At 37.2% G+C, this 23,859-nt stretch overlaps 1 protein-coding gene across 5 annotated transcripts in view; it reads left to right on the top strand.

The window, feature by feature from the left end:
- GTF2I (general transcription factor IIi) overlaps positions 1–23,859 on the top strand; it is an 82,322-nt gene that overhangs the window by 51,234 nt on the left and 7,229 nt on the right. For 3 of the 5 annotated variants that reach the window (XM_067309964.1, XM_067309962.1, XM_067309960.1), the window contains 19 exons: positions 559–742; positions 2,586–2,644; positions 5,986–6,057; positions 6,826–7,009; positions 7,331–7,389; positions 9,544–9,615; positions 10,134–10,317; positions 10,808–10,866; positions 11,568–11,651; positions 12,105–12,200; positions 13,840–13,905; positions 14,726–14,909; positions 15,536–15,588; positions 16,842–16,952; positions 17,707–17,790; positions 18,642–18,825; positions 19,927–19,955; positions 21,382–21,477; positions 22,652–22,690. In XM_067309964.1, coding sequence (XP_067166065.1) covers positions 559–742; positions 2,586–2,644; positions 5,986–6,057; positions 6,826–7,009; positions 7,331–7,389; positions 9,544–9,615; positions 10,134–10,317; positions 10,808–10,866; positions 11,568–11,651; positions 12,105–12,200; positions 13,840–13,905; positions 14,726–14,909; positions 15,536–15,588; positions 16,842–16,952; positions 17,707–17,790; positions 18,642–18,825; positions 19,927–19,955; positions 21,382–21,477; positions 22,652–22,690 — 1,899 coding nt within the window. Of the gene's footprint in view, positions 1–558; positions 743–2,585; positions 2,645–5,985; positions 6,058–6,825; positions 7,010–7,330; positions 7,390–9,543; positions 9,616–10,133; positions 10,318–10,807; positions 10,867–11,567; positions 11,652–12,104; positions 12,201–13,839; positions 13,906–14,725; positions 14,910–15,535; positions 15,589–16,841; positions 16,953–17,706; positions 17,791–18,641; positions 18,826–19,926; positions 19,956–20,216; positions 20,381–21,381; positions 21,478–22,651; positions 22,691–23,859 lie in introns of those variants that run through there. The other 2 variants (XR_010886240.1, XM_067309963.1) reach the window with 2 other exon arrangements.

Genomic DNA, 23,859 nt, shown 5'->3' with positions numbered 1-23,859 from the left:
TTAGCGATTTGAGTTTCTCAAATACATTGAATTTACTATGCTGGAATTTCTAAAATACACCAAAGCTTTAGAATTCACCCAGGAGAATGGATGTGCACGCCTCCCCCAAGGCATTAATGAGTCTTGTAAAACAATAATTGTAATAAATAACAATAATCAGAGCTATTGAATTGAAACCTCTTTGGTTTGTAATTAGATTTTGATAATTCCATGTTTCAAAATGTTTTATTAAACAAAACCAAAATAGTGTGAAACTTCACTGTAACAGTTGCAGCCTGTTAGTCAACATTTACAGACTAAAGGGAGAAGAGGAGAATCTGTGTGTATATATATATATATTTGGGTTCATATGTATGCAGACCTGCACCTTGTTTACTGTGAATTAGAGTGATTTTGCTTAAAAAAAAGAAAGAAAGAAAACCCAAATATCAGTGTTTAAAAATGATGAGATGGTTATTGTCCATCTGCTAGTTTTAATGCCTTTCAGAGTGGTATCAAACAGAGTTTGGGTAAGGTTACAAGCTCATCTAACATTCTTATTTTCCTTTCCTCTTAAAGCTCAAGCTATAAAAGCAAAAGGGCCGGTGTCCATCCCATACCCGCTCTTCCAGTCACACGTGGAAGACTTATATGTGGAAGGACTGCCAGAAGGAATTCCCTTCAGAAGGCCATCCACCTATGGGATTCCCCGTCTTGAGAGGATACTTTTAGCAAAGGAGCGGATCCGCTTTGTGATTAAGAAGTAAGGAGTTTTGCATTTTTGTCCCTATTTTACACATTATTTTCTTCTGGTTCTACTCTGCTTCATTTGGTCTTCAAGAATTCCAGATTGATTTCATTCTTTTGCAGTACTGATGAGTAATTTTTTGTTCAGGTTCACTCTGATAAATTCAGCTTATCACATCACTAAAGCACCACAGTGGTGGCTGAGATCTGGGCAGATCTCTTGAATATTAGGGACTTTACATCATGGGCAGATCTCTTTGTAATATCTCGTTTCAGCTGCTGTAATATGCGCTGAAAGCCATTGACTTTGGGACTGTCCCATTTTATGCTAGCTGGGGATCCTGGCCTAATTTTTCACTTGTGCTTTTATCTTTCTCTGGCTAGTATGTTGTTTCAAGGTGTCTATGTTCATATCTATGTAGAGTATTGCTCAGGGCAGGCTGGAGGCCAAAACAGCTACTGGTCCTTATGGTTTAGTTGCATATGCATCTTTGGGGTCATCATGAGGTATGTCAGATAGTATATGTGAAGGTAGACCTTATATGTGTGTAGAGACTGCTTGAGGGCTTGCTTGCCTGCCATGTCTGGCCAGACAGTGCATCATCTGCCTTTGAAGTGAGGACATCCAGCTTATGTGATATCTGGGCTTCTTTCTTTATCTTTTTCTCCTTTCTCGCCCTGGTGTTTTTCCTAGAAGATCTCTGACTTTGTTTGCTACAAAGGCAGATGGAATTTGAAGGGAACCTGAAACCATCTTGGCTTCAGGGTACACAGGGAGAGATTATATGGATGCTGAGTGATCTCAGTGGTAGCCTGGGCTGCGGAGCACTTGAAGGTCCAGCATAGCAGGTGCAACTTTGGCCTAGACTCTGGTATGCAAATTTGATAGTGTACAGATATTTACCTTTTACAGTTTGGTGCTTCGCTTCAGGCGAACATGGTGTTACATACCACAGGTATGTATTTACAGTTTAATGAAGCTACTGTGAGTAACAGCTGACACTTTACTGCTGTTCAGTGGTGTAGGGCCTAATCCCAAAGTTTCTGAAGTAGATGGGAATTTGCTGATTGCAGTGGTCAAGCCCTGAATCAGTGGGCCTTTGCCTCTGGGCACGTCACCTTTAGCACTGATGTTAATTTTTCAAATTTCAAAGCTTGTATGTTTGATTTCTGTCTGAATTCTAAAGCTTGCAGATAACCAGAAGAGAGGAAGAGATGTTAATCTGCCACTTTTTGTCTCACTTAAAATCAGACAATATGCACAGATTTAGGTAGTTATGTAATGCCGGTGCCTGTTCCTGTCAAATTTGTCTTAGTTATTAACAGTAATTCATTTATGCTGTTCATCAGTTCAGTGATTGGTGGTAACCAGACCATGTCAAAAACCAGTTCAGCTCTGTGAGAAATGCCAGTTTCTAAACTTTTCTTAATTCTAGTGTGGATAAAACTGTATGTATTTGCAAAACAGAAATATCTGCTATTAGATTTTTATTTTTAAAGGTTAAATTTTCAATTTGGATCTGAATTTCTGATGGTAGTTTTGACTGGGGAGTGCATCTTGAACCTCAGAGGTAACTTTACTGAAATCTGTATGTTTTCAAGGAATATTATGGCTCAGACAGATATGGGTATCTCAGGAATAAAAAATGTTTTTGTCAGAAGGATTCCAACCAGCGCTGATAATTTCTTGGTGTGATTAGGAATTTAATGTTGGGGATCAATAGCCCCCCCCCCTTTTTTTTTTAATCCTGTGGTGATAAGTTGTATTTGCTAGTTCTTTTTGCTAAAGAACTATAGACTGTGACTGTGGTTTATAAAAACATATGTCACTGTTGAAGCATGTATCTTAAATCTTGTAGGCATGAGCTTTTGAATTCAACACGTGAAGATGTACCGTTGGACAAGCCAGTTGCAGGAGGTAGGTCTTCAAATGTGTGAGCTGTGTGAATGCAGTGTGGTTTCCTACTTGTCTGTGGGTCTTAGTGGTGGCTACTATCTGCTTTTACTAATAACACATTGCAAATAATTCCTCTTGTTTTGAATTTTCTTTAGGTACAACTTAGCAGCAATTTTCCAGTAAAATTCCCAAATCCTGGAAATATTTTGAAAGTCTAGCAGTTATTCTCAATGTTTGTTCTTTATTCAAGAGTACATTTTTCTAAATTAATATAATTACGGTGACTTAGAAATGTTTAAAGGAAAGTGAGGAAGGTCAAGTAGGATGTGAAAAGTTATATTGGCTGTCCTGTCTTTTTGTCTTTAAAAGTACTGTACTAATACTAACACTCCACCAGCTGACTTGACTCAGCAGGCCAGAAGGAAAACCAATGAGCTGTTGAGATACTGAGAAAAGGCAATAGTTTCCATGGTTGACAAAGTTTACTGGGTGGTAGGGAACTGTCTGTACCGTGGAGACACGTCTGTACCATTTGCTTATGTTTAGTATTTGCTAAAATTAGATTAGCTGAAATGCAGTAATGAACATTCTGGTTATAGTGACATTTATTGTTGTAGGATGTGACTTGCTTGGATGACGGGACTGTATTTTCATGCACTAGTGCAAAGGCAGTGCTTTCTGACCACTTTACTGCTGAAAGTAATGCTTTTCAGCAGATGCACGCTCTTACGTTTTTCTGACTCCACTTAGTGTGCATCCAAAGGCAACAAAAATCACCAAGTGAAAACAAGACCACAAGAACTGATTTTTGTTACAGTTGCCATGCATAAATTCATTTTGCCTCCAGCTGGAATAAAAAACATTTAGTATGGAAAAAAATCAAGTTTTGAAGGAATTGTGGCTTTTCATGGGCCGTAGTTGGTAAATTACTTCCCTGGCCTTGTTTTCCTCTTCAGTTTTATTCTACTGACAGTTTTGTTCTCAGCCCTTCTGGGCTGCATTTTGTTGATTGTCCAAGTAAGCTGAGTGTTGAAAGCTTGTTTGTCTAAAGTTGTGGTAAAAAACAAATCGCTCCCAACCCAAAATGTTAATTGGCAAGCTTGACCTGATGGAATTGTGAATTTTCAGTAATATCCGAGAAATTCTTAGTTCAGGTGGGGATACAAGAGCATATAAATGGTAGTATCTGTATTACTGCAGCACCGTTATGTTGTATTATATACTCATAATCTTCTGTTATAAAAAGTTTATCAAAGACTGTACTTAAAGTGAACATTAGGATCTAAGTTAAGCAAAGAAATTATGTCTGTCTTTAATGTGTGTGCAGGAATTAAGGTTTTCCTGCTGTATAAGTTAACCTACTGTTTTAAATCTTAATAACCTACCGTTCCTTAGAGCACCAAATTTGACTGTAAAAATAGTAGCTAGGTTAATGACTGAGTCCTATACTTAACTGTCTTCTTATGTGGGTTTTTAAATTAGTCCTCTTCTGTTGTTTGTGCCATATTTAGTATGGTTATACTGATTATGAAGACAAAACAGGTACATTACATATCCCATAAAACCCCTGCAGCTAAGAAAACTAGTGATAACCCATTTAGATTGCACTGTGTTATGAACAGTCACTTCATGTTGCCTGTCTTTACAAATTTGGAACGACTGTATTTTCATGTGTAACCCGTGGGTTATTTCTGAGAGAAAAGAAAATGTGTGAAAGCTGTTGATAACAGTTCGGGAACCCATCTCAGAACCCAGCAGCTGGCTCAGAGCTTCCTTTCCCTCAGTTTTCTCCCTATTTGGATTCCCTATTTCCCCGTAGTTCGTCGTCTCCTCTGCTGCTCCTCATCCCTGCTGGGGAGAACAGGTCCCATGGCCATCTCAGGAGAGGGAGAGCCGTGAAGCACGAGCCCCTGCTCTCAGCTGGTTGTCCAAGGTCCTGCTTTCTTGGTAGCCTTGGCTAGCTCTCACCTCCTAATGGGAGGGCAATGCCGTGGGGATGAAAGTTGTGTTTGTGACTGGCAGGAGAAAGATGATCAAGATGGTTCTGTTAAATAGCCTCAGCCCCGAAGCCCTGAGAAGAGCGATACTAGCTCCAAGACAAACCAGTCATGATTTGGCTGAAGGCTCAGGAAATGGCTGAGGAAGTGCAAGCGGGTGACTATAAAGATGACCTAGGCTGGTGCAATGCATTTCTGGAGCAGAAGCTGTTGCATGTGCATGCTAATTAAAACCCATAGCATGGCAGCTCTCTGGTAGCTTGTTAGAAAGACTGATGGGCTTCCACTTGTTAGTCACAAACACCTATTCAGAAGAAGAAAGCAATTTGTATGATATGGATCAACCTCCCGGTGCTTTGATCCCAACTGACAGCACACTTGACAAAACAGGAACAAAAGCCGTTACCATCCCTAATACTGAATATGACAAAGCTAACTTTATCTCTGTGTTCTGTTCTGCTGGAGGAGCAAAACTCAGAGCTGTGAGTCTCTTCAGGTGCAAAGCGTTGTCTCAGGAACTCTACTGAAGATGCTGAGCCAATGAGCAGAAATGGTCAAGGGATTAAATGGTGACAACCTGGATTTAAACTTGTTGTTTTATTCACCCAGGACATGCTAATCTACAAAGGTGTCACATTTATGTCTTAACTCATGTCTTAGGTAGTGTCAGGGAAACATTTCAGAGAGTTAGAACACGCTTTTTGTCATCCAGGGGAGAACAACAAAATTACTACAGTCATTTGATGTAGCTTTTAATAGCTGTTTTAAAAACACTATCCACAAAAAATGAGAGAAATGGATGCAGGAAGTTCAATATGAATATACAGCAAGAAGCAAGGTGGAATGTGCTGCTCTTGTAAAAGCTTGCATTTGGGTTGTCGGTGCATAGTGAAAATTGCATGAAAGCGACTTTCCATCACGTATGCATGCCAAATTCTGCATCGAATATCAAGATAAATGTTTAGAAAATGAAACTGGCAAAAAACTAATTTCGGCTCCAAGTGGGACCTGCAGATCGGAGGCGATGGTGAAAGCACTGCAGTGCTGGATGCCAATGTGCAGGGTGTGTTTTGCAACAAGAGTGATGTCTCTGGTTTGATGGATTTGATTGAAATTTTTCTACAGTTTTAAAGCTCAGTCATCTTTGACAGAATTATGTTCATTTTTTCTGGTTCCTAATTAAATCTGTACTTTAGTATAGTATTACTTGGGTTACCTGCAAATGTAGTTTATTGAGAGTATTTGTGTTCAAAAAGGAGTATTTTAAAGGAGGTTGCATAGGCCTGATATAAACTGCAGGACTGAAAATGATAACCAGAATAATAAGGGAATGTTGTCTCTCTTCTGTGTCATTCTCAAATATAGTGAAAGAGGAGTGGTATGCCAGAATCACCAAACTGAGAAAGATGGTAGATCAACTCTTCTGTAAAAAGTTTGGTGAGCACAATACTATTCTTTTCTTCTCTTTCATGGCTTTGTATTTCTTGAAGGTTGCTTTACTTATTTCCCTTGAACATCAGCATGAATGAGACCTTTGATCCAAATATTTTCAAATATCCAATTTGATCCAGTGATCAAATATCCAGTTGATCCAGTGATTTCCAGATATTTAAAATCCTGGCAGTTGAGTGGAGAAAAAAAAAAAGTATTACCCTACAGTTTATACAACAAGCTAAATTCATAGTAAAAGAAAGATTTCTAAATCTCATACGTAAAGTTCTTCTAATTGCTTTCAATTCCTTCTTATTTGGATTTTTTTTCTCTGATGAATAAAAGGACCATTTACTTATCTATATCCATTGCAGTAAAATTAAAATTAGAATTGGAACATTTCTGGGTTTGTTGAATTTTTATGCCCTCTGCAGTATAAAAAATGGACAGCTTCATAAGAGCTAGAATAAAACTTTTCATGATGCTGTATAATAGATTTAAAACTTTGGATAAAACCACTGCATTATGCCCCAGTGAAGAACCTATTAATCTTCAGTCTGGCTTTGTGACTGCCCAATATAACATCATACACTGTGATAACTCTTTATGGTTTTGATGTGCTGAAGCTTGGAGTCTGTTGGATTTTGCTATTCTGTATTGTTCCACGTTCTAATATTATGACTGTAATAGCCTGGAGGTTTTGCAGTTTAGCTGACTTTTAATAAAGATAGATGGCCAAACCGTCCAGTTATTGGATTTATTCTCTTTTAACAGCTGAGGCCTTGGGGAGCACTGAGCCTAAAGCGGTTCCATACCAGAAATTTGAGGCACATCCTACTGACCTCTATGTCGAAGGTCTGCCGGAGAACATTCCATTTAGGAGCCCATCCTGGTATGGGATCCCTCGCCTTGAAAAAATAATTCAAGTGGGCAACAGAATCAAATTTGTAATCAAAAGGTAAGTGTTTGGTTTAATGTCTAAACTTAAAAAAAGGGGGGGGGGGCAAACAACCTTCCTTTTGGTTAATCAGGCACTTGCTTTCATTAAGTCCTAAAGCATTCAGTCTTTGGCTACCAGATGGGCAGATTAAATGTTCCGCGTAATAAAGGAAATGGATATTTGCAATCCAAAAAAGAATCTCCCAAACGATCCTTATAGCATTTTTACAAGAGGGTGAAATATATAATAGAAAAATCCAAACTTTTCAATTACTGACATAAAAAGTATGTATTATTTAATTTGTGTTAAGAGTGGATAGATTATGTACTTTCATTACAGACCGGAACTGCTAACTGTCAGTCCAACCGAAGTTCCTCAGCCAAGGTCAAACACACCAGGTAAGACAGATATTGTCTCCAAGGGGGAATATAAGGGATTGGTTGGAAAACAAATGTGGATCAGTAAATCATTTTTTAAAGTAATCCTTCCGTGATGAGTGTACGCCATGCTCTTCCTGAGGTTTTAAAAGCCTAAATTGATCATTATGCAGATGAATGGCTTTCTGAATTATGATACAGTCCAACATCTTTGAATAACTAGAACGGATCACATTTGCAACCTAAGAGAACTAGAGTTACTACTGTGGCCTCGTCTAAAGCTCTGAAGCCCTGTAGCATTTTACCGCTGATTGTGTTGGGCATTTTGAGGCCTCTGTTGGTAAGGAATTATAATGACTTCTAAAAACATGAAGTGCTTTTAAAATAGGAAAAGAATCCGATTAATGCTTCCTTTTATTTCCTGGCACAAGAGAGTGCTATGACTTAGTTTATTGATATTCTCTTACTATAGAAATGTTTAACCCAGATCTTGTTATTTTTTTAAGAGAATGAATCTGCTTATGGTAATAACGAACCAAGATCCAGGGCTTCCTAGCTTTTTCCCACCACTGGATAAACAAAGTGTGATTTCAAGAGATAACTGTGAGTTTTCTGCAGAAGAAAAAGGAAAGAATATGATATAATCATGCAATCAGTAGTCTCCTTATACCACCACAGCATATTGTGGATTTTGTTTGGACCTCAGGAAAAGGTTCATATTCAGCAAGAGGGTAGCTCAGTAGAAAAGGCTGTGTTAAATGTGGAGCAGAAGGGAAAAGCAGCACCTGTTTTTTCAGCTCTCTAAAGCCCTGAATATTGTCAAATATGACGGTGTAACTGACAGTCTGACAATATAGCGATAGCAGTAAGTAGACATGATAGCAGTAAAAAAAGCAAAATCTTCTTTCTGAAAGAACTGACATGCAGTGGTTATGGTTCTTAAAATCCAAACTATTTGAATGTTCAGAATAACTTTCATATTTCATACTCGTTATCATATTTTTCATTAACTTTTAGGTAAGTTCGGTATTACCAGTGCCCACAAACCTTATCAGGGTCTAGGGTTTGATGTCAGACAGGTAAACACAGCAAATGTTCCCTTAGGCTTAGAACCCAGTGCAAGTCATTTCCTCAGGCAAAGGCCAGGGATCTTATTATTTGCTGAATGCAAACCTTATCTGGCTAAAGAATAATATTAGCCTTTTTTAAAGCAAAATATTGTTCTGTTGCAAAGTAATAATCTGGTGCCCCCAACAGATAGCTTACAAACAACATTTTTATTTTTTAAGTAACTTATTCAGTGTAATTCCATTGCCAGTTAGACTTCAACCAGTGAGTAAGTATAAACACACATGCAAATGTTAAACACTTGCAGGACGGGGACTCATGTGAAATCTATGAAATAAGCAGAGCAGACTGCAAAAAGTATTAATGCTACTTGCCTTGATAATATGAAAAGCTAGAAATAAACCAGATCATGTAATTTGTTAGTTGAAAATATGATTTGGAACCTAAAAAAATTCCATATACCTTCCTTCATTTATGTTTTTTACAGCTCGGAGTGGTATTAGCTCAATACCAGTTAATTGTTATCAGTGGCTGATGACAACAAGTAATGAGCTTAATGCTGTTTCTCGGGAAAGAAGTGCCTTTTATTTCTGCTAGTGTGTCTTTTGCTTCATTCTCCACCTGAGCTACAAATTACTCTGGCTGGCACTCCTGTAATTGACTTCTATTTATAGCAGAAAACAGGATTGAAAATGATTTTTTTAATGTTAATCAAAATGTTTAGCAAAGCACTCCTTAAATCTTCACGTTCTGTTCTAAAGACTGTTTTTATTATGCACCGGAATTCATTAATAATTCCAACTGTATCAGAGCTACTAGCATAATTCTTCCCTTCATCGAAAGGCTCTGAAGAGCAAGTTCTCCCACTTGGGATGATGATTGAAATTTGTAACTACATTTAGACAGATCTTCCATTATGTATAGGGAATTATGTACATCATTTAAGCTTCTGTTAATAATCATTACTCACTGCATGTCCTTGTCTACTCAGATGTGGCTGTGTTGAAAGTTTCCAAGTTCTTGAATTGAAAGAAATGTGTTCAAATGTACTACTTTATCTAGAAATGGGATAATACTCTATAACATGTGTCCATTTCTTGTTCTCAGTGAAAGAAGATTGGAATGTCAGAATCACAAAACTAAGAAAGCAAGTAGAAGAGATATTTAATATGAAATTTGGTAAGTTAAATATTAAATTAACTACATTATAATGCTGCTTTGATTAAAACTCTTCTGTAAAAGAGTTTTAAATTTTACTGTACATAATTAAAGATTAAAAGTGTGCTAGAATGAGAGAAAGGAAATCTTGGCTCCTCTTACCTACTCTTTACTGACTCTTCCCTATAAACTGACTTTAATGACTTTATAACAACATCCTAGGCCATAGTTTTTCAACGGTAGGACAATGATAGTGTTATGTGTACAAAAGGATTTTGGATCAAAGAAGTCCTCAATGAGGAAAATACTATATACTGCAGATTTAGACAGCTGTAAGGAGACTCTGTAACAAGATGGACAAAGTCCCCATTTGCAGTGATTCTACAGCAAATGGTGGAAAATCTGTTTAAACGTTTCTCTCGGGGGTTTTTTGTTGTCTCTGAGTAGAAGAGCTTCTGTAAGCCAGGCTTCTTAAAATCACTTACTATAAAATACCACCCATTTGAGTGTGTAAACTATCATTAAATCTTTATTTTCAGCCCAAGCTCTGGGGCTTTCAGAGGCAGTGAAAGTTCCCTATCCTGTATTTGAGTCAAACCCTGAGTACTTGTACGTCGAAGGCTTGCCAGAAGGAATCCCCTTCCGGAGTCCCACATGGTTTGGAATTCCACGCCTTGAAAGAATTGTCCGTGGGAGTGGCAAAATCAAATTTGTTGTTAAAAAGTATGTTTGTAATTCAGTTATTTTTACTCCTGATTTTCAAATGATTTGATTTTCTTCTCAGCAATTTTAAGTTTTAAATGCTACCAAAATTCTGTTTCCATGAAACAGAAAAAACATTTTGCATATGTTTTATCTCATGAAAGGATATACCCTCCTTATAAATTTAGATAAATGCATAATTTGTGTGCATGAATCATGGATCTAGGAGAAAAAAATGGCCTGTACTTGGAAGCTTTTTTTTCCTTCTTTTTTTCCTTTTTTTTTTGCCTGAAAAAAGCTCAAAATTGTAGAGTAGAATACATAGCTTAATATTTTCTAACTTCTTCTGGTTATAGTATATGGAGAGTCACCATTCTACTTCTAGTAGGAATTTATAGACAGTTGGTATTATATAAATTTGAACTCATCTGAATTCCAGTAAATATATAGTATTATGCTGTATTTTTCTTGCCTATGTAATTGATTGGATTGTATTCTGTTCAACTTCTAGGCCTGAGCTTGTCACTTCCTATTTGCCTCCAGGATTGGCTAGTAAAATAAACACTAAAGGTAAATGCTTAAATGTTATTTGCTGCTGTCACTTCATGAATACACACCTTCTGCTTTCTTAGCAAACTGAGGGATCTTTATGGTTGGAAAATATGGGGATTGCAGACAAAAGGCCTTACTTAAGATGAACTTGCAGAGTAGCCTCTCTACTAACTATTACCAAAAAAATTTACTCAAAACAATTTATTTGGAATTTTTAACTTGAGACTATTCAAATGCAGAAACTGGAATTTATACAATTTCTACAACTTCTGTTTTGCTTATTAAAAGCATCATTTAACTTACCTGTGAACTGAAGTAAATAACAGTGATGTTTTTTAAAAAATAATAAAAAAGTCTTTTAAATTAGGTTCTCTGTAATAATAACAAAATTATTAACTTCTGAATTTTTTAGATAATAGAATGTACTAAAGCTGTCCCTTACACTTAAAAACAACCTTCCTGATGTCTTCTGCTCTAAATTAATGGGGTGAAAATTTAAGGGAGTATGATACCTGCCTGTTTGATGAACACTGAAGGCACTTTTTAAGGCTGTGAGCTTCACTGTGTTGTTCAGATTTTACAGTGCAGACTATACTAAGTACAGGCACAAGTTATTCAGTCTGATGAAATTTTCAGAGTACAGATGTTTTTTGTTGGCTGTGTAGGGTATACTTTATAGAAAGTTTGTTCATTACAGCTTGTATTGTATTCATTTTTAGCAATGAGTCCAAAGAGTTCAAAAAGGTCACGAAGTCCTGCAAGCAATTCAAAGGTCCCAGAGATTGAAGTTACTGTTGAAGAAGGTATGGAACAAATATTAATAAATACTGTTTTAGTGGAAGAAGTTTTCATACCCCATGATTAACTTATGCAAGTTCTAATCTTTACCTCATGTAGCAGACTTTCATTTCAGGACTCCAGATACACTCCAATTTAGATACAGTTTTTTTCTCATTTCTGAATAATATTGGATTCTGAGAAAGTGATGGTTATGTAAAATGTTCAAGTTTGACAGCTTTCTTGGGCCTTTCATTCCAAGTAGTGATGTGGGAACTGATGAAGTCCTGAGCAGAGAATGACAGATGTGAGGAATAATATGACATGCTTAATTTCAACCCTAAAAGAATTTTTGAAAAGGCTTTTATTCCACTCTTAGTGTAGAACTTGAGTTCTCTCTAGTAGTGTGATATATTATCCTTTTCATATGATGGCTTGCTTCTGCTCTCTGCATGAATGTATGTAATGTGTTTCTACAGGTCCTAATAAACCACAAACAACAGATGTTCGAACTAATTCTCAAACCAATGGATCCAATATGGGTTTCAAGCCACGAGGAAGAGAGTTTTCTTTTGGTAAATACTTACGGGATTTAGCATGCATACATTCTATTAATGTCAGCATTGACAATTTTGGCCATTTTGTAATGTCAGAGATTATTTGCATTTATGTTTTATTCTACAGTTAGTGAATGACTGAAGTTCTTGTTTTCATGTACATTCAGTTCTCAATCATTTAGAATAATGTACATCTGAGAAGTCCGGGGTGATGTACAGAAAATGCTGTACAAATGCGGCACAGGTCCATGAGGTCTTATCTACCGTTCAGAATCTCCCCTTCCAGGCTTTTGCTGTCTCCTGGCAAATATGTGGGTGGCTGCTATGTTATTTCACAATGCTTCGAATTCCTCGAGGTTTTGTTGTCTGGTGCGCAGTACCACCAGAGTGCAGACACCCAGCCCAGATCTGATGCTGTGCATAAGCTTAAGCCCTCCCCAAACCTGAATATTAAGGATCCCTGTGTAGGGATAGCCGAGTAGCTATGTGGGAAGTCAGATGATCTGAACTAACATTAATAAGCCATGATCTATTAGAGATGATTTGGGGAGATCACCATTACACCTCTCCTTTGCTGCTAATTCCAGAAAATCAGTCAAGGAGCAGCCAGATAGCGCCGGAAGCCATATAGTTGTGTTCATGAGCATTGGGTCTGAGGTTTTTCACTGTGCAGGACCAGATCTGTTTGCGCACTGGTCTAGCCCAGAGATCTTTACAGCTACAGCAAGATTAATTTGCCACACCTGTGACTTCCCCATGGTTAAACAAAATCACTGTATTCAGAGCAATTGTAATTAGTTCACAAGTGTCATCAAATCTTTTTTTTTCAGCATGCTTACATCCTGAATTCATCACCTGAATCATATATAGGAATTTGTTGTCATTCTTTGTTTTGTCCCCCACATTTTCTTTTTGACCCTATGGTCATAGAAGAATTCCTTACTCATACTCAGCCAGAGTTTAGAATGCATGTAAGATATTGATTTGGAATGATTATTTCTGTTGGCATGGACAATATTACTGTTCACAGTTGTTTCCAGTTTTCTCATCATTGTCAAACTTAAGATTTTTAAAGTATTATTCTGCAATCATTTTAAACTTTCAAATGAATTTTTAGTTTTGTAGAACAGCTGTGGACCGCTTGCTGCAGGCACAAGACAACCAGTTTAGGAATTGCTGCTGACCAGTGTCAGCAGCAAAATGTCTAGCTAGCCAGATGGTTACTCTTACCAACTGTGGCTGAAATTATTCTAGAGCTTAGTTTGCAAAGGGGAAGCATGTGTCTCAGGGTTATGTCATTGAATAAATGAAGAGCTTTCTGTCAGTAATTTGGGTGCTCATTTGGGTAAGTAATTTGTATGTCTCCTGATGCTGTAAATTTGAATTGCATTTGGATTAATTTCAGTAAATGCCCTTCCTTATCTGTTAGTATTTTTCAAAGCTTTAGGGAAATGAAGCTTTATATGGATATAGGTTTAGACTGGGGCAGAATGTTTCTATGCTGTTTGCAGAATGATAGCCATTTTGTTCATTTTAATTTAATGATAATCTGTTATCAAGCATAATAAGTAATTTATTAAACATTTATAAAAACATTATTTGAGGACAGATTCACTCTGTGAATGTTGATTTACTTCTTCCCATTTTCTCCTGCCAGAGGCTTGGAATGCCAAAATTACTGACCTAAAGCAGAAAGTTGAAAACCTTTTTAATGAAAAATGCGGTAAGTTTACCAGTTCCTTTACCGAGATGCCTTTCTTATGAACACGCAGTTAGATGTGTCATGGATATGTTCATACACTTATTTCAAAAGTCCTACAATCCTTGCATAGTCTAGGTTGTGTTCTGTCATTCTTACACAGCTTGCTTGAAGTTCTGTGTCAAATTTCCACTTGCTTTATTTGGGCTTGGAAATGGAGAAGTTGTGGTTTGATTGCTACTTTTTTAATGACCCAGAGACCTAGTCATTGCACGTCCTGGCACATCTCTCTAAGCATTCTTCATTCTACTTACGAATGAGAATTTGCATGATTTCAGCTGCTGCATGACTTCGTTCATCATGGATGCTATCTGGAGAAACATGTAACCCATCGTATTCAGTCTCTTTCTGCTGCGGGCTGTTTGGAAACTAAGGTCTTTACTCTTCTGAGTGCGGTTGTTGGAACAGTAGCACTAATGCCACTTGGTTTTGGTGCAATCCCGTATCACAGAGACAGGATACCTTGTCTGTAACAAAGCAGAATACAAATGGGAGAGTCTTGAACGTAGAGCAAGCCAGTGGCATAAGCTGTCTATAAATATTAATATTTTGAAATGCAAATTATGGTCTAATTTATCACAAGAGAATGAGTTACGTTCGAGGTACTACATGTGTATTTTCTTCCTGCCTATTCATAGCTATCACCAAAAAAACCAAAGCCTGCTGCTTCCTCCTAATCTAGTATGTATGTGCCAACTATTATATACAGTTTATACCTGATATGTTTTGTTTATAAACACATCAGTGGTCTAGCTGGTAGCTTATTTGCTCTGTTGCATTTCAGGGGAAGCACTGGGGCTGACTGAACCAGTGAAGGTCCCGTTTGCATTGTTTGAATCCTACCCAGAAGATTTCTTTGTGGAAGGCCTACCAGAGGGAGTGCCATTCCGTCGGCCTTCTACCTTTGGAATTCCAAGACTAGAGAAGATCCTGAGAAACAAATCTAAGATAAAATTCATTATTAAAAAGTAAGACTCCCATGTGTCTCTGGTAATCTCTTCTATCGGAACTGAACTGTAGCCTGAGAAATAAAATTCATTTGCTGAATTGCTAAATTCCTCTCTCAACAGTCTAAAATACACACTGGAATATTTTTGGTAACCCAGGAAATGCTCAGAAAGCATTTATATATGTGGAGCAAGACACATTCATCTCTCTTGTTCTGAAAGATAGTCACAGCCTGTTTAGTGGGGAAGAGCCAGTCCAGATTTCTGAGTTCATTGCACTTATCACATCACTGTTTTAGTTCCTATTACATGGAGTGCGTATAGGTTACTCTTAGCTAAGACTTGGCAGCAATATATTAAGGGTGGAGAAATGTAGATTTGTATATTTGGGATTGTAAGAACTGATGTTTCTCATCTAGCATAGGCTTAAATATCTGTGTCCCAGTGTAGATGAAGTGGCAAGAGAAGTTCTGGAGGCTTAGCCATTGCATCCTAGATTGTCTGTTTGGCTTAGAAGAATGCTGTGTGTACAGTGTTGGTTCCTGTGTTTAAAATATAAATATTTGAATATTGCATTTTCTTTACTGTTGATGAAGCGAGTGTAATTTTGTTGTTGTACGTGAAATCTTCAATCTGTTTGTTTGCAGGCCTGAGATGTTTGAGGCAGCCGTTAAGGAAAGTTCTGCTAGAAGCCCCCAAAGTGAGTTTTACAACTGCTTAACATTCTAGATAATAGTCTCTTTCAAGGATTAAATACAAATGAGAAGTGCTGCTTGGTGTTAATGAATTCCTGAAAATTTCATTCCATATTGTGGTTGATTTAGGGGTTTTTTAGATGAAAGAAAAGTGTTAACAAGCTGAATTTGAGGCACAGTCTTAAGTACTGTGTCGCTGGTCCATATGTCTAGTAGATCTATCTACTTTCAGGACTGTAAGACTGCTGTATTTTCTTGTCTTCTGCATAGTTCCCTAACTCTTGCATTATTCTATCTTCTGATACATCTTTCTAGTTTTCTGAGCAGCTTTTTGTAATTGAATATAACAGTATTAGATACACTGCTTATGTTTTATATAGATGTTACAGTGCTTTTACTCTAACAAAAGAATGTGGTATATCAAAAATCGTAGCTTCTGAATTGCACTGATGAGATGGGGAAGATAATAGCCATTGCCAGTTTGAATATAGCTTTGGCAAGGGAGTAGTAAAATTTTTGAGTTATTCTCAATAAAATAATCTTATCTCTAATCTGTGTTTTACTGCCTTTTATCAAAATGTGACAAATGGCGTGTGATTTGCAGAAGTAATTCAGGTCTATAGATGAATTAATTACTCCTGATGCCTAGGTGATTCTAGTGAGAAGTGCTCCATAGAAATGAGTGAAGATAGCCAGCAGAAAATTGTGTCAGCAAAAGGCATGTCATGGATTAAATGAATTGAGTCATATTATTATCTGTTATTAAGGGTTGGCAGAACTCCACTGAGTTAGTTGAACTATGCTGGTTTATGCCCCTGGACAGTGCGGCTCACAAATGCAGCTCTAAAGGATTTATTTTGTGAATGCGTGCAGTGAATAAATGGATCAGTAGATGTAACTAAATTAACCACAAGTGCTATGATTTTTTCCTCTTCAATAAAAAGAACAAAATATGTGTTTCACATAGTCTTTTTTCCTGTTTTTTAAAGTCTTTTTAGAAAACCTGCTAGATAATGATTAACATAATCTTTAATCTAGTCCTTTCTCCTGAGTGTGTAATGGGAAAGATATAGTATTGAGCACCTGCAGCAGGTATAGTATGTCTCATTGAAAGCTGGTCCCATTTTGAAAATGGGAATGGGTCTGTTTTGAAAATGTTGCCTCGTATCTGTTAACTTCGCAATATTTTCTTTATATATAGCATTCAAGATTTTGGGCTCTCCACAATTGTCTTTTAAATTCATTCTCTTACATCTAGGAAAAAATAACTCGTCCAATATGGCCATTACAGCAAGCACCACAACCAATACAGTGGTGAACACGGCTGCAGGTGTTGAAGATCTTAACATCATTCAAGTAACTATACCAGGTACGTATGCTGTCCGGTTACACCTCTTACCTTTTGTGCTCTTATTCTGTATATTTTGTCTGCTGAAGTTTTTTTCCTACAGTCTGGTTGGTTTGCTGAAATACAAGTACAATATACAAAGAGCATAATTTAGTGGTCTGCTTTTCCTGATAAGTTAAATATTTTCTAACTTTTATGAATATCAATTCAGTGACATCTCCAGAATATTCTTGGTCCAGTCCCAAGTTAAGAAATATCCTTATTTTTTCCATTTTTTCCTCATGTAATAAAGTAAATATTGATTTGCAACTTGCATGGCAACTTCAGGAGACCAGGACTCGGACTGAATTTAATAACCATGCAGGCTGAACTGCTTTGTCTTAAACAATACTGATTACTACTTACTTGGGCGTATGTGATGTTCATTAGAGACTGGGGAACCTTGCACACTATGTCTATCTATTGAATGTCAGTTTACTCTTACCTTTCTCCACCATTAGATGTACTTTGTGTTTTTACATAAGTTTAGAAAGTCATCTTTAGATAATATATCTAATGTGCATCATGTAAATAATTTGAAGCCTTTTACAGATTTCTTAACAGCTGTGCATTTTTGCTTATTTATGCAATTCTGCGTTAATGATAAAACTAAGAACAAAGTCCCTGTTTCAAAGCATTCAGGTATACCTGCTTCAAGTACTCATTCATGCATTGCTAAACCTTCAGGAAAAAGTAATGTTCTTAATTCTGATGCTATTCTAACAATTTCTTTCAGATGATGAAAGTGAGCGATTGTCAAAAGTAGAAAAGGCCAGACAGTTGAGAGAACAAGTAAATGATCTGTTTAGCCGGAAATTTGGTAATTGTTTTTTACCCCCCATTTTTACACAGATGTGAATGTAACTAATGTTGTTCATGTTGATGTTACTGAATTGTCACTTATGGTGAACAATATATGCAATCATTAAAATGAGCAAATGTGAGAATTGCGTATGAATGTTGTGTTTTGACTTCAAAAAGAATCTTTTATAAGGGATGTAGGTTGCTTGGTGTTTTAAACAGAGAATGTCGCGTGCATATAGACTGCTTTGTGTTCCTTCCCTTCCAGTTCCTCCCTCTTTCTGTGTAAACATGGATGAAATGTTTATTTTGCTTGTAAACTATGATTCTTCTTAGGGCTATGTAGTCCTGACCTGTTAATACTCGAGACTGGAGTAATTTTTTAAATCCAACTTATCTTTTTCCTGTGTATAGTTTTTTTTTTTAATTTCACTGTGTATTTGCATTGGACACCAATAACGATTTAGTGAGATTCTATATCTGGAATTCCTTCACTAGTGCTATGTGTGCATTTTTGTGTGCATTACAGGAAGTGCTTTGCTTTCCTTTCTTGTAGTTATTTCCTTAGATATCCTGTTCTATACCTTTTTTAGTAAAAACAGGATCTTGGTTCTTTATACGGTGAACATGTTAGAATTGGAGTTGGAGCTAGGGATCTCTTAGTGGTATTCATGAGTGTAATCCAAAACATCTATTTGTTTGAAAAATACCACTGTAATTATTTAATCTTCAAGTAGATTTTTATAGTTACCGATCTGATAAAATGGCTTAGTTTTGCATTTAGTTTCTTAATTGTCTGAGAATTTTTTCCTCAATGTAATCATGAATATGTAGACTTGAAAATAAACATGACCTAATTTTCTCACTTAGGTGAAGCAATTGGTATGAATTTCCCTGTGAAAGTCCCATACAGAAAAATCACCATCAACCCTGGCTGTGTGGTGGTGGATGGAATGCCTCCTGGTGTGGCATTTAAAGCTCCCAGTTATCTGGAAATCAGCTCAATGAGGAAGATTTTGGAATCAGCAGAGTTTATCAAGTTTACTGTCATTCGGTATGTAGTTATCATTGGTTAGATTGTACACATGTTGTGAGGACAGCCCTGTAACTTGAATAAATGAAGATTCAAAAGAACAGAAATTTCAATGCATCTAGTGGAAGAAGTTGACTGTTTTGGATAACTAAAGCAGGTCAAATGAAGCCCAGATATCCATAGCGTGAATGAAGATGGTAACTCTTTGGAGGACGTGCCCAATTAGGTATGACAAAAGTCATAGTATTAATATTGCATATTACAGCAAGCTATCATTTGAGTTGCAATTTATTTGTATTGTATAACACAGTCCTGACATGCAGTGGGCCTTGCTGTCCCACAGCCTCAATCAAGCTTTGACTTTGCTTCGTACAAGACAGTTCAGTGGTCCAGAACTTGTTGGCTTTTGACAGTGAATAGTATGTTTGTGGTGGTATTCCTAATAATATTTTTAAAGTATTTCAGTTGTGTTAAGATACTTGAATTAACGTAATCTTTTTGTTAAATGTTTTCTCCTCTAAAATCAATTTATCTACAGTATTTGAACAATCTGATATTGTCCAATTACAGTGTAAGTGAATTTTATCAAGAGATATTTTCATTCATGAAGCAGAATAGAAAGCACTTTGGAACCACACTAAAAAGGAGTTCAGGAGTTGAAAGCAAAAATTCCTCAATTTTTGTAACTCCTCAAATTACAGACCACCTCACAAGAGTTTAAAAGCTTTACTTCCATTAGAGAGAGAGAAATTTTTAAAATGCCATTTTACTAAGAAGTCTGAACTCTTGACTGTTAATCTCTAAAGAGCTCCAACCTGAAAGGACTCTTGCTCACCCTCAGTTTGGGATTGATTGGGCTATGAAGAAGAGGTGACTCCCCTGTTCATTAGTTGTGACTGAGGGAAGGATTTAGATCTTTCCGTGCGTGTCACTTTTCAAAACGCTAGCGAACAAACCACAGTGCCCAAGAGATACTCTGATGGTTCCTTCTGCTCTCGCCTAGTTTCTGTTCCTTCTTTCGGTATGACCTCTGTTAGGAACTGTTAGGTGAGGCTGCCTTGGGAGGGAGGCCTTATGCAACAGATCTTAGAATAAGTAGATGTTGTGTTCTGTTTTTTACAGACCATTTCCAGGACTTGTGATTAACAACCGTAAGTATTTATGAGACATCGATGTCAAATGCATTTTTGTCACTTACCAAGATTAGTTTCCACATTTTGGCTTAGTAGCAGAGGCTCCACAGCAGTAAGTTCTAAGTATAACTCTCTTCTCTGTTTCTATCTCATTAAAATTTCCTGACTAAACATGCATGCCCAGTTAACACGAGAGCAGAGTGATAAATTTGCAGAATGGTGTAAGATTAGCGTTAACTTTGATATGAAAATGCAAGATAGTGATTTTGTATTTTTCAGCTGCAGAGTCCCAAAGAGATTTAGGACCCTGACTGAGCAACTGACTTGCATGGGAGTCTCTACATTTTAGGTTTGGATCCATGGCAGTAGCAGTTAATAAGCAAGAACTTTCCGGTAGCTGCACAACCGTGTTCCAGTGAAAAATTCTGCATTCTGCTGAAATAGTAAGAGTTTAGAGAGGCAGAGTGTAATTAGCTGAAGTGGAATTTGGCCCTGTTGCTCAAATCTTGTTTGGAAAAATGATGTCTTCGTATTTTCAGTTGCCTAAAATAGTTGTGGCCTTGTTTTTTAGATCTTATTTAAAGAAAAAAAGCAAACCGAAAAATACAGTCATTACAGTGTCCCTTGTGTCATGTTGTTTCTGAGCCAATGTGAGATTAGAGAGTCAGAGGCCAAATAATGTAGTGTCATTAGTCTGGCCTTATCATGATTAAGCCTGAGTGATTTAGCGTTCATTGGTTTGCATCCAGCCGCCAGTATATTCCAGCTGACGTGCCGAGATCTGTGAACCGAAAGTATGACGTTTTCTCAGGAAGATATTCTAGTTAATAACTTGCATCGACCTGCTCATCAGTCCTAGGCACACCTTCGTAGGTGGGGAAGATGTCACTTTGTAGAGGGAACCTTCCAGGCAGATAAATAGTTCATAGCATTCCCAGAGAATTGAATTAGGAATGAAAGGATCTATGAAAAACCGACTGTCAGCATGTAATTGGCAATGGGACTGAGGCTAGCTGAACGAGAACAACACGGATGTCTGCTCGTCTTCCATCGCTGGAGTGGGGGGATTGGTCATTGGAACAAATGATTTTTGTGCAGTATCCATGTCCATTCGTTATGGTCAAGATGAACCGATACTGATAGACAGTGAGGTGAATATTGAAAGCCTCTGAGCCTACTGCTTATAATGCATTATTCTTGTTCTGAAGAACATATGGGAGCTTGTGAGGAAATTTTTGGTGCTTGAAGGCAAGATATGGAATATTTTTTCTGTAAAAAAAAAAAAAAAAAAAAAAAAAAAAAAAAAAGCTCCATTACAGTGAGTGTAACCTGTTCATGCAGCAGTTTCAGGATCTGAATGTACAGTGAAGTAAAATTGTCATTGTGTTGAATGTGTGGGACCATTTTCATTGTAAAGCTGAACAGTGATCATGTCTAATCTTAGAGCTGATGGAGAAAGTTGAAGCAGAAGCACCACCAACGGCACCGGCACCAGTACTCCCAGGTGATGCAGAGTGTAGCACACATCCTTTCAGAACGGGTAGGGTATGGAATTCAAGATCTTACTGACAGATGGTATTAGCAGTCATGCCTTAGGTATGCACTGCTCATGATGAGCCGTTTTATTTTGAAAGATTGTGCAATGGTGACTTTTATAGCTATTAAATATTAGTAGATTAACAGAAAAAAACATTGCTTCTTTCCAGCTGCATCATTGGTGTTTTTCTTGATGTGATTTTTGCAGATGATGAGTGAGCTGAAAAGAAGGATTAGTAGAAGCAAAACATAAAGCTAATTCAGTATCTGTTTATTAGTACCTGTTTAACTCAAAAGTACGCGCATGTCTGTCTCTGTGTCAGATAGAAGTTCAGCCAAGTTAAGTTTGCCCGTTAAAATAAATAAGTAAATAAGGTTGCCTGTAGTGAAGGAAAGACTTCTGCAATTTGCCGAATAAACTGTTATCAAACAAAACTGAGGAACTAAGAGAGCGAAAACAATTCAATAAACATTCTAAGAGTAAGAAACAAGTGACCACTTGTATGATAGACATAATTTAAAGGAAGCTACTGCTGCCTCTGCTTATATTTGGAAGTGATGGGAGGGAAAAAAGCAGCTGTTGATTATTAGTGAACTTCCTGTAGTCTACCTGTAGTTAATTCAATTGCAGCAGTTAATAAGTTATAAAGCTTTCCCAACACCTGTTCATCTACGCAGGTAATAGAAAAAACATTATGGAATCAAAATTTACTCTTTGCCCTCTGTTCTTCACCTTCCCACTCTCCCCCAAAACACACTCAATCACCATCGAACACCTAACAATATTAACCAGAAGTGGTGACGTTTTTTGAAATCTAGATTTATATTTAAGAGGTTTAAATACAACTGGTCCAAACTTTGTATATTCTGTACAAGCACATGTTATGTTCTGCTAGGACTCAGTTATGTGCCTACCACAGTGAATCATACTCTGAAGAGGAAATGTTACTTACTGTATTATAATAAGTGTTTGAACTTTTTATGTTTTGCTGTAGACTGTATAGCAAGTTACAGATCTGTATCTCAGACAAGCATATTTGAGTCTGATTATCGGAGAAAAACAATGATTTTTTTTTCAGAGAAAACTTATTTTCTCTAAGTTTTGCTAAGATGCTTATCTGATTCATAGCGTTGAAACTGTATGCATATTCATTTGACTGTATACTTTTTCATTTAAGAGCCAGCTGAACCAAGCCAAATAGAAGTATCTGTAGGAGGTAAGTCTTTGTCTTCAGTTACTATCAACAAGTATTTTTAAATTGCTTTGAACAAAGCTGCATCCTTTTTTTAAAGGAGGAGGGTCAATCAAAACAAAAAGAAGGGACTTACTGGTTCCCAGGAAATGTTTTCATCTGTATTAATATCATACTGCATCATGTGAAGAAAACTCTGCAGCAAAAGTTGTTATTCAAATAATTTTACAAAAGAGTTTTACAAATTGTTATTCTTGGTTGGTGAATCATGACTATATATAGGGTTTGAGTGATTGTTCATATCCTGAGCGATGCATCTAGCTATTATTAAGAGCAGTAGTTTCCACAGTTTGTGCAACTGAATGACTGGCATCCTCAGGAAGTTTAAATGGCATATTGGCCTGAATTTACTGTGAGGGTTTGTCGGGAGAGGAGGTATTGTTGTTCTTCTAGAACTTACGCTCTGAAAAATATCCGACCTTCCTATTGTCCAAGAATATACTTGAGTTGTTTCTTTTTCAGATGTTGATATATGTGAGACCAAATAGAGTGTAGTACTCCTACTCCCTTTATGCCTTTGCATATAGTCTTGGAGCATTAAAATACTGAGTTGATCTTAGAATTTGGATTCTGGTGTCTGCTGTGCGCTCTGGTCCTGTAAATGCTGCCTTAGCTAACCTCGACTTTTCTTTGTGGCCCTAGATGGCTGTGTCTGCCTCTGCAGTGGTGGGCTTTGGTCATCAGAAAGTGCTGTGTCACTTTGAATGTGTCACTTTGAAGGGCTGCTGAGATCTGACAGCCCTCAGATGTTTTTGTAACAGCTTGACAGCATCATAGCCAGCAGCAGTGGGTTGGAGGCTGCTGGGCATCCGTACTTGTCTTCTTAAAACTCTCAACTTGAGTTCACTCTCTAATCTTGCTTAAATTCCCCCAGAAAAGCAAATAGCAAGCCTTAGCACTCCCATTCTTTCTCCTTTTCCAGGGAAATGCCCTTTCCCATCTCCATTGCTTCAGTTTCCCTGAAAATGTCACTGAACTCTGAGTCAATCCAACATGCTCAACCAAAGCTCGTTATAAGCTCAGCTACAGGTTCACTCTGAGTGTTTTCAGTAGTTTTTTCTCTGAATATAGATTAATCTTGCTGCAGTAATCAAGAAGAAAAGAACCTGTTGAAAAGGAGGCAAGCATTAGTA

The sequence above is a fragment of the Apteryx mantelli genome, chromosome 22 (assembly GCF_036417845.1).
Source record: "Apteryx mantelli isolate bAptMan1 chromosome 22, bAptMan1.hap1, whole genome shotgun sequence".
NCBI lineage: Eukaryota > Metazoa > Chordata > Aves > Apterygiformes > Apterygidae > Apteryx > Apteryx mantelli.
The sequence above is the reverse complement of the archived record's forward strand: the minus strand, read 5'-3'. Positions and strand labels throughout refer to the sequence as shown.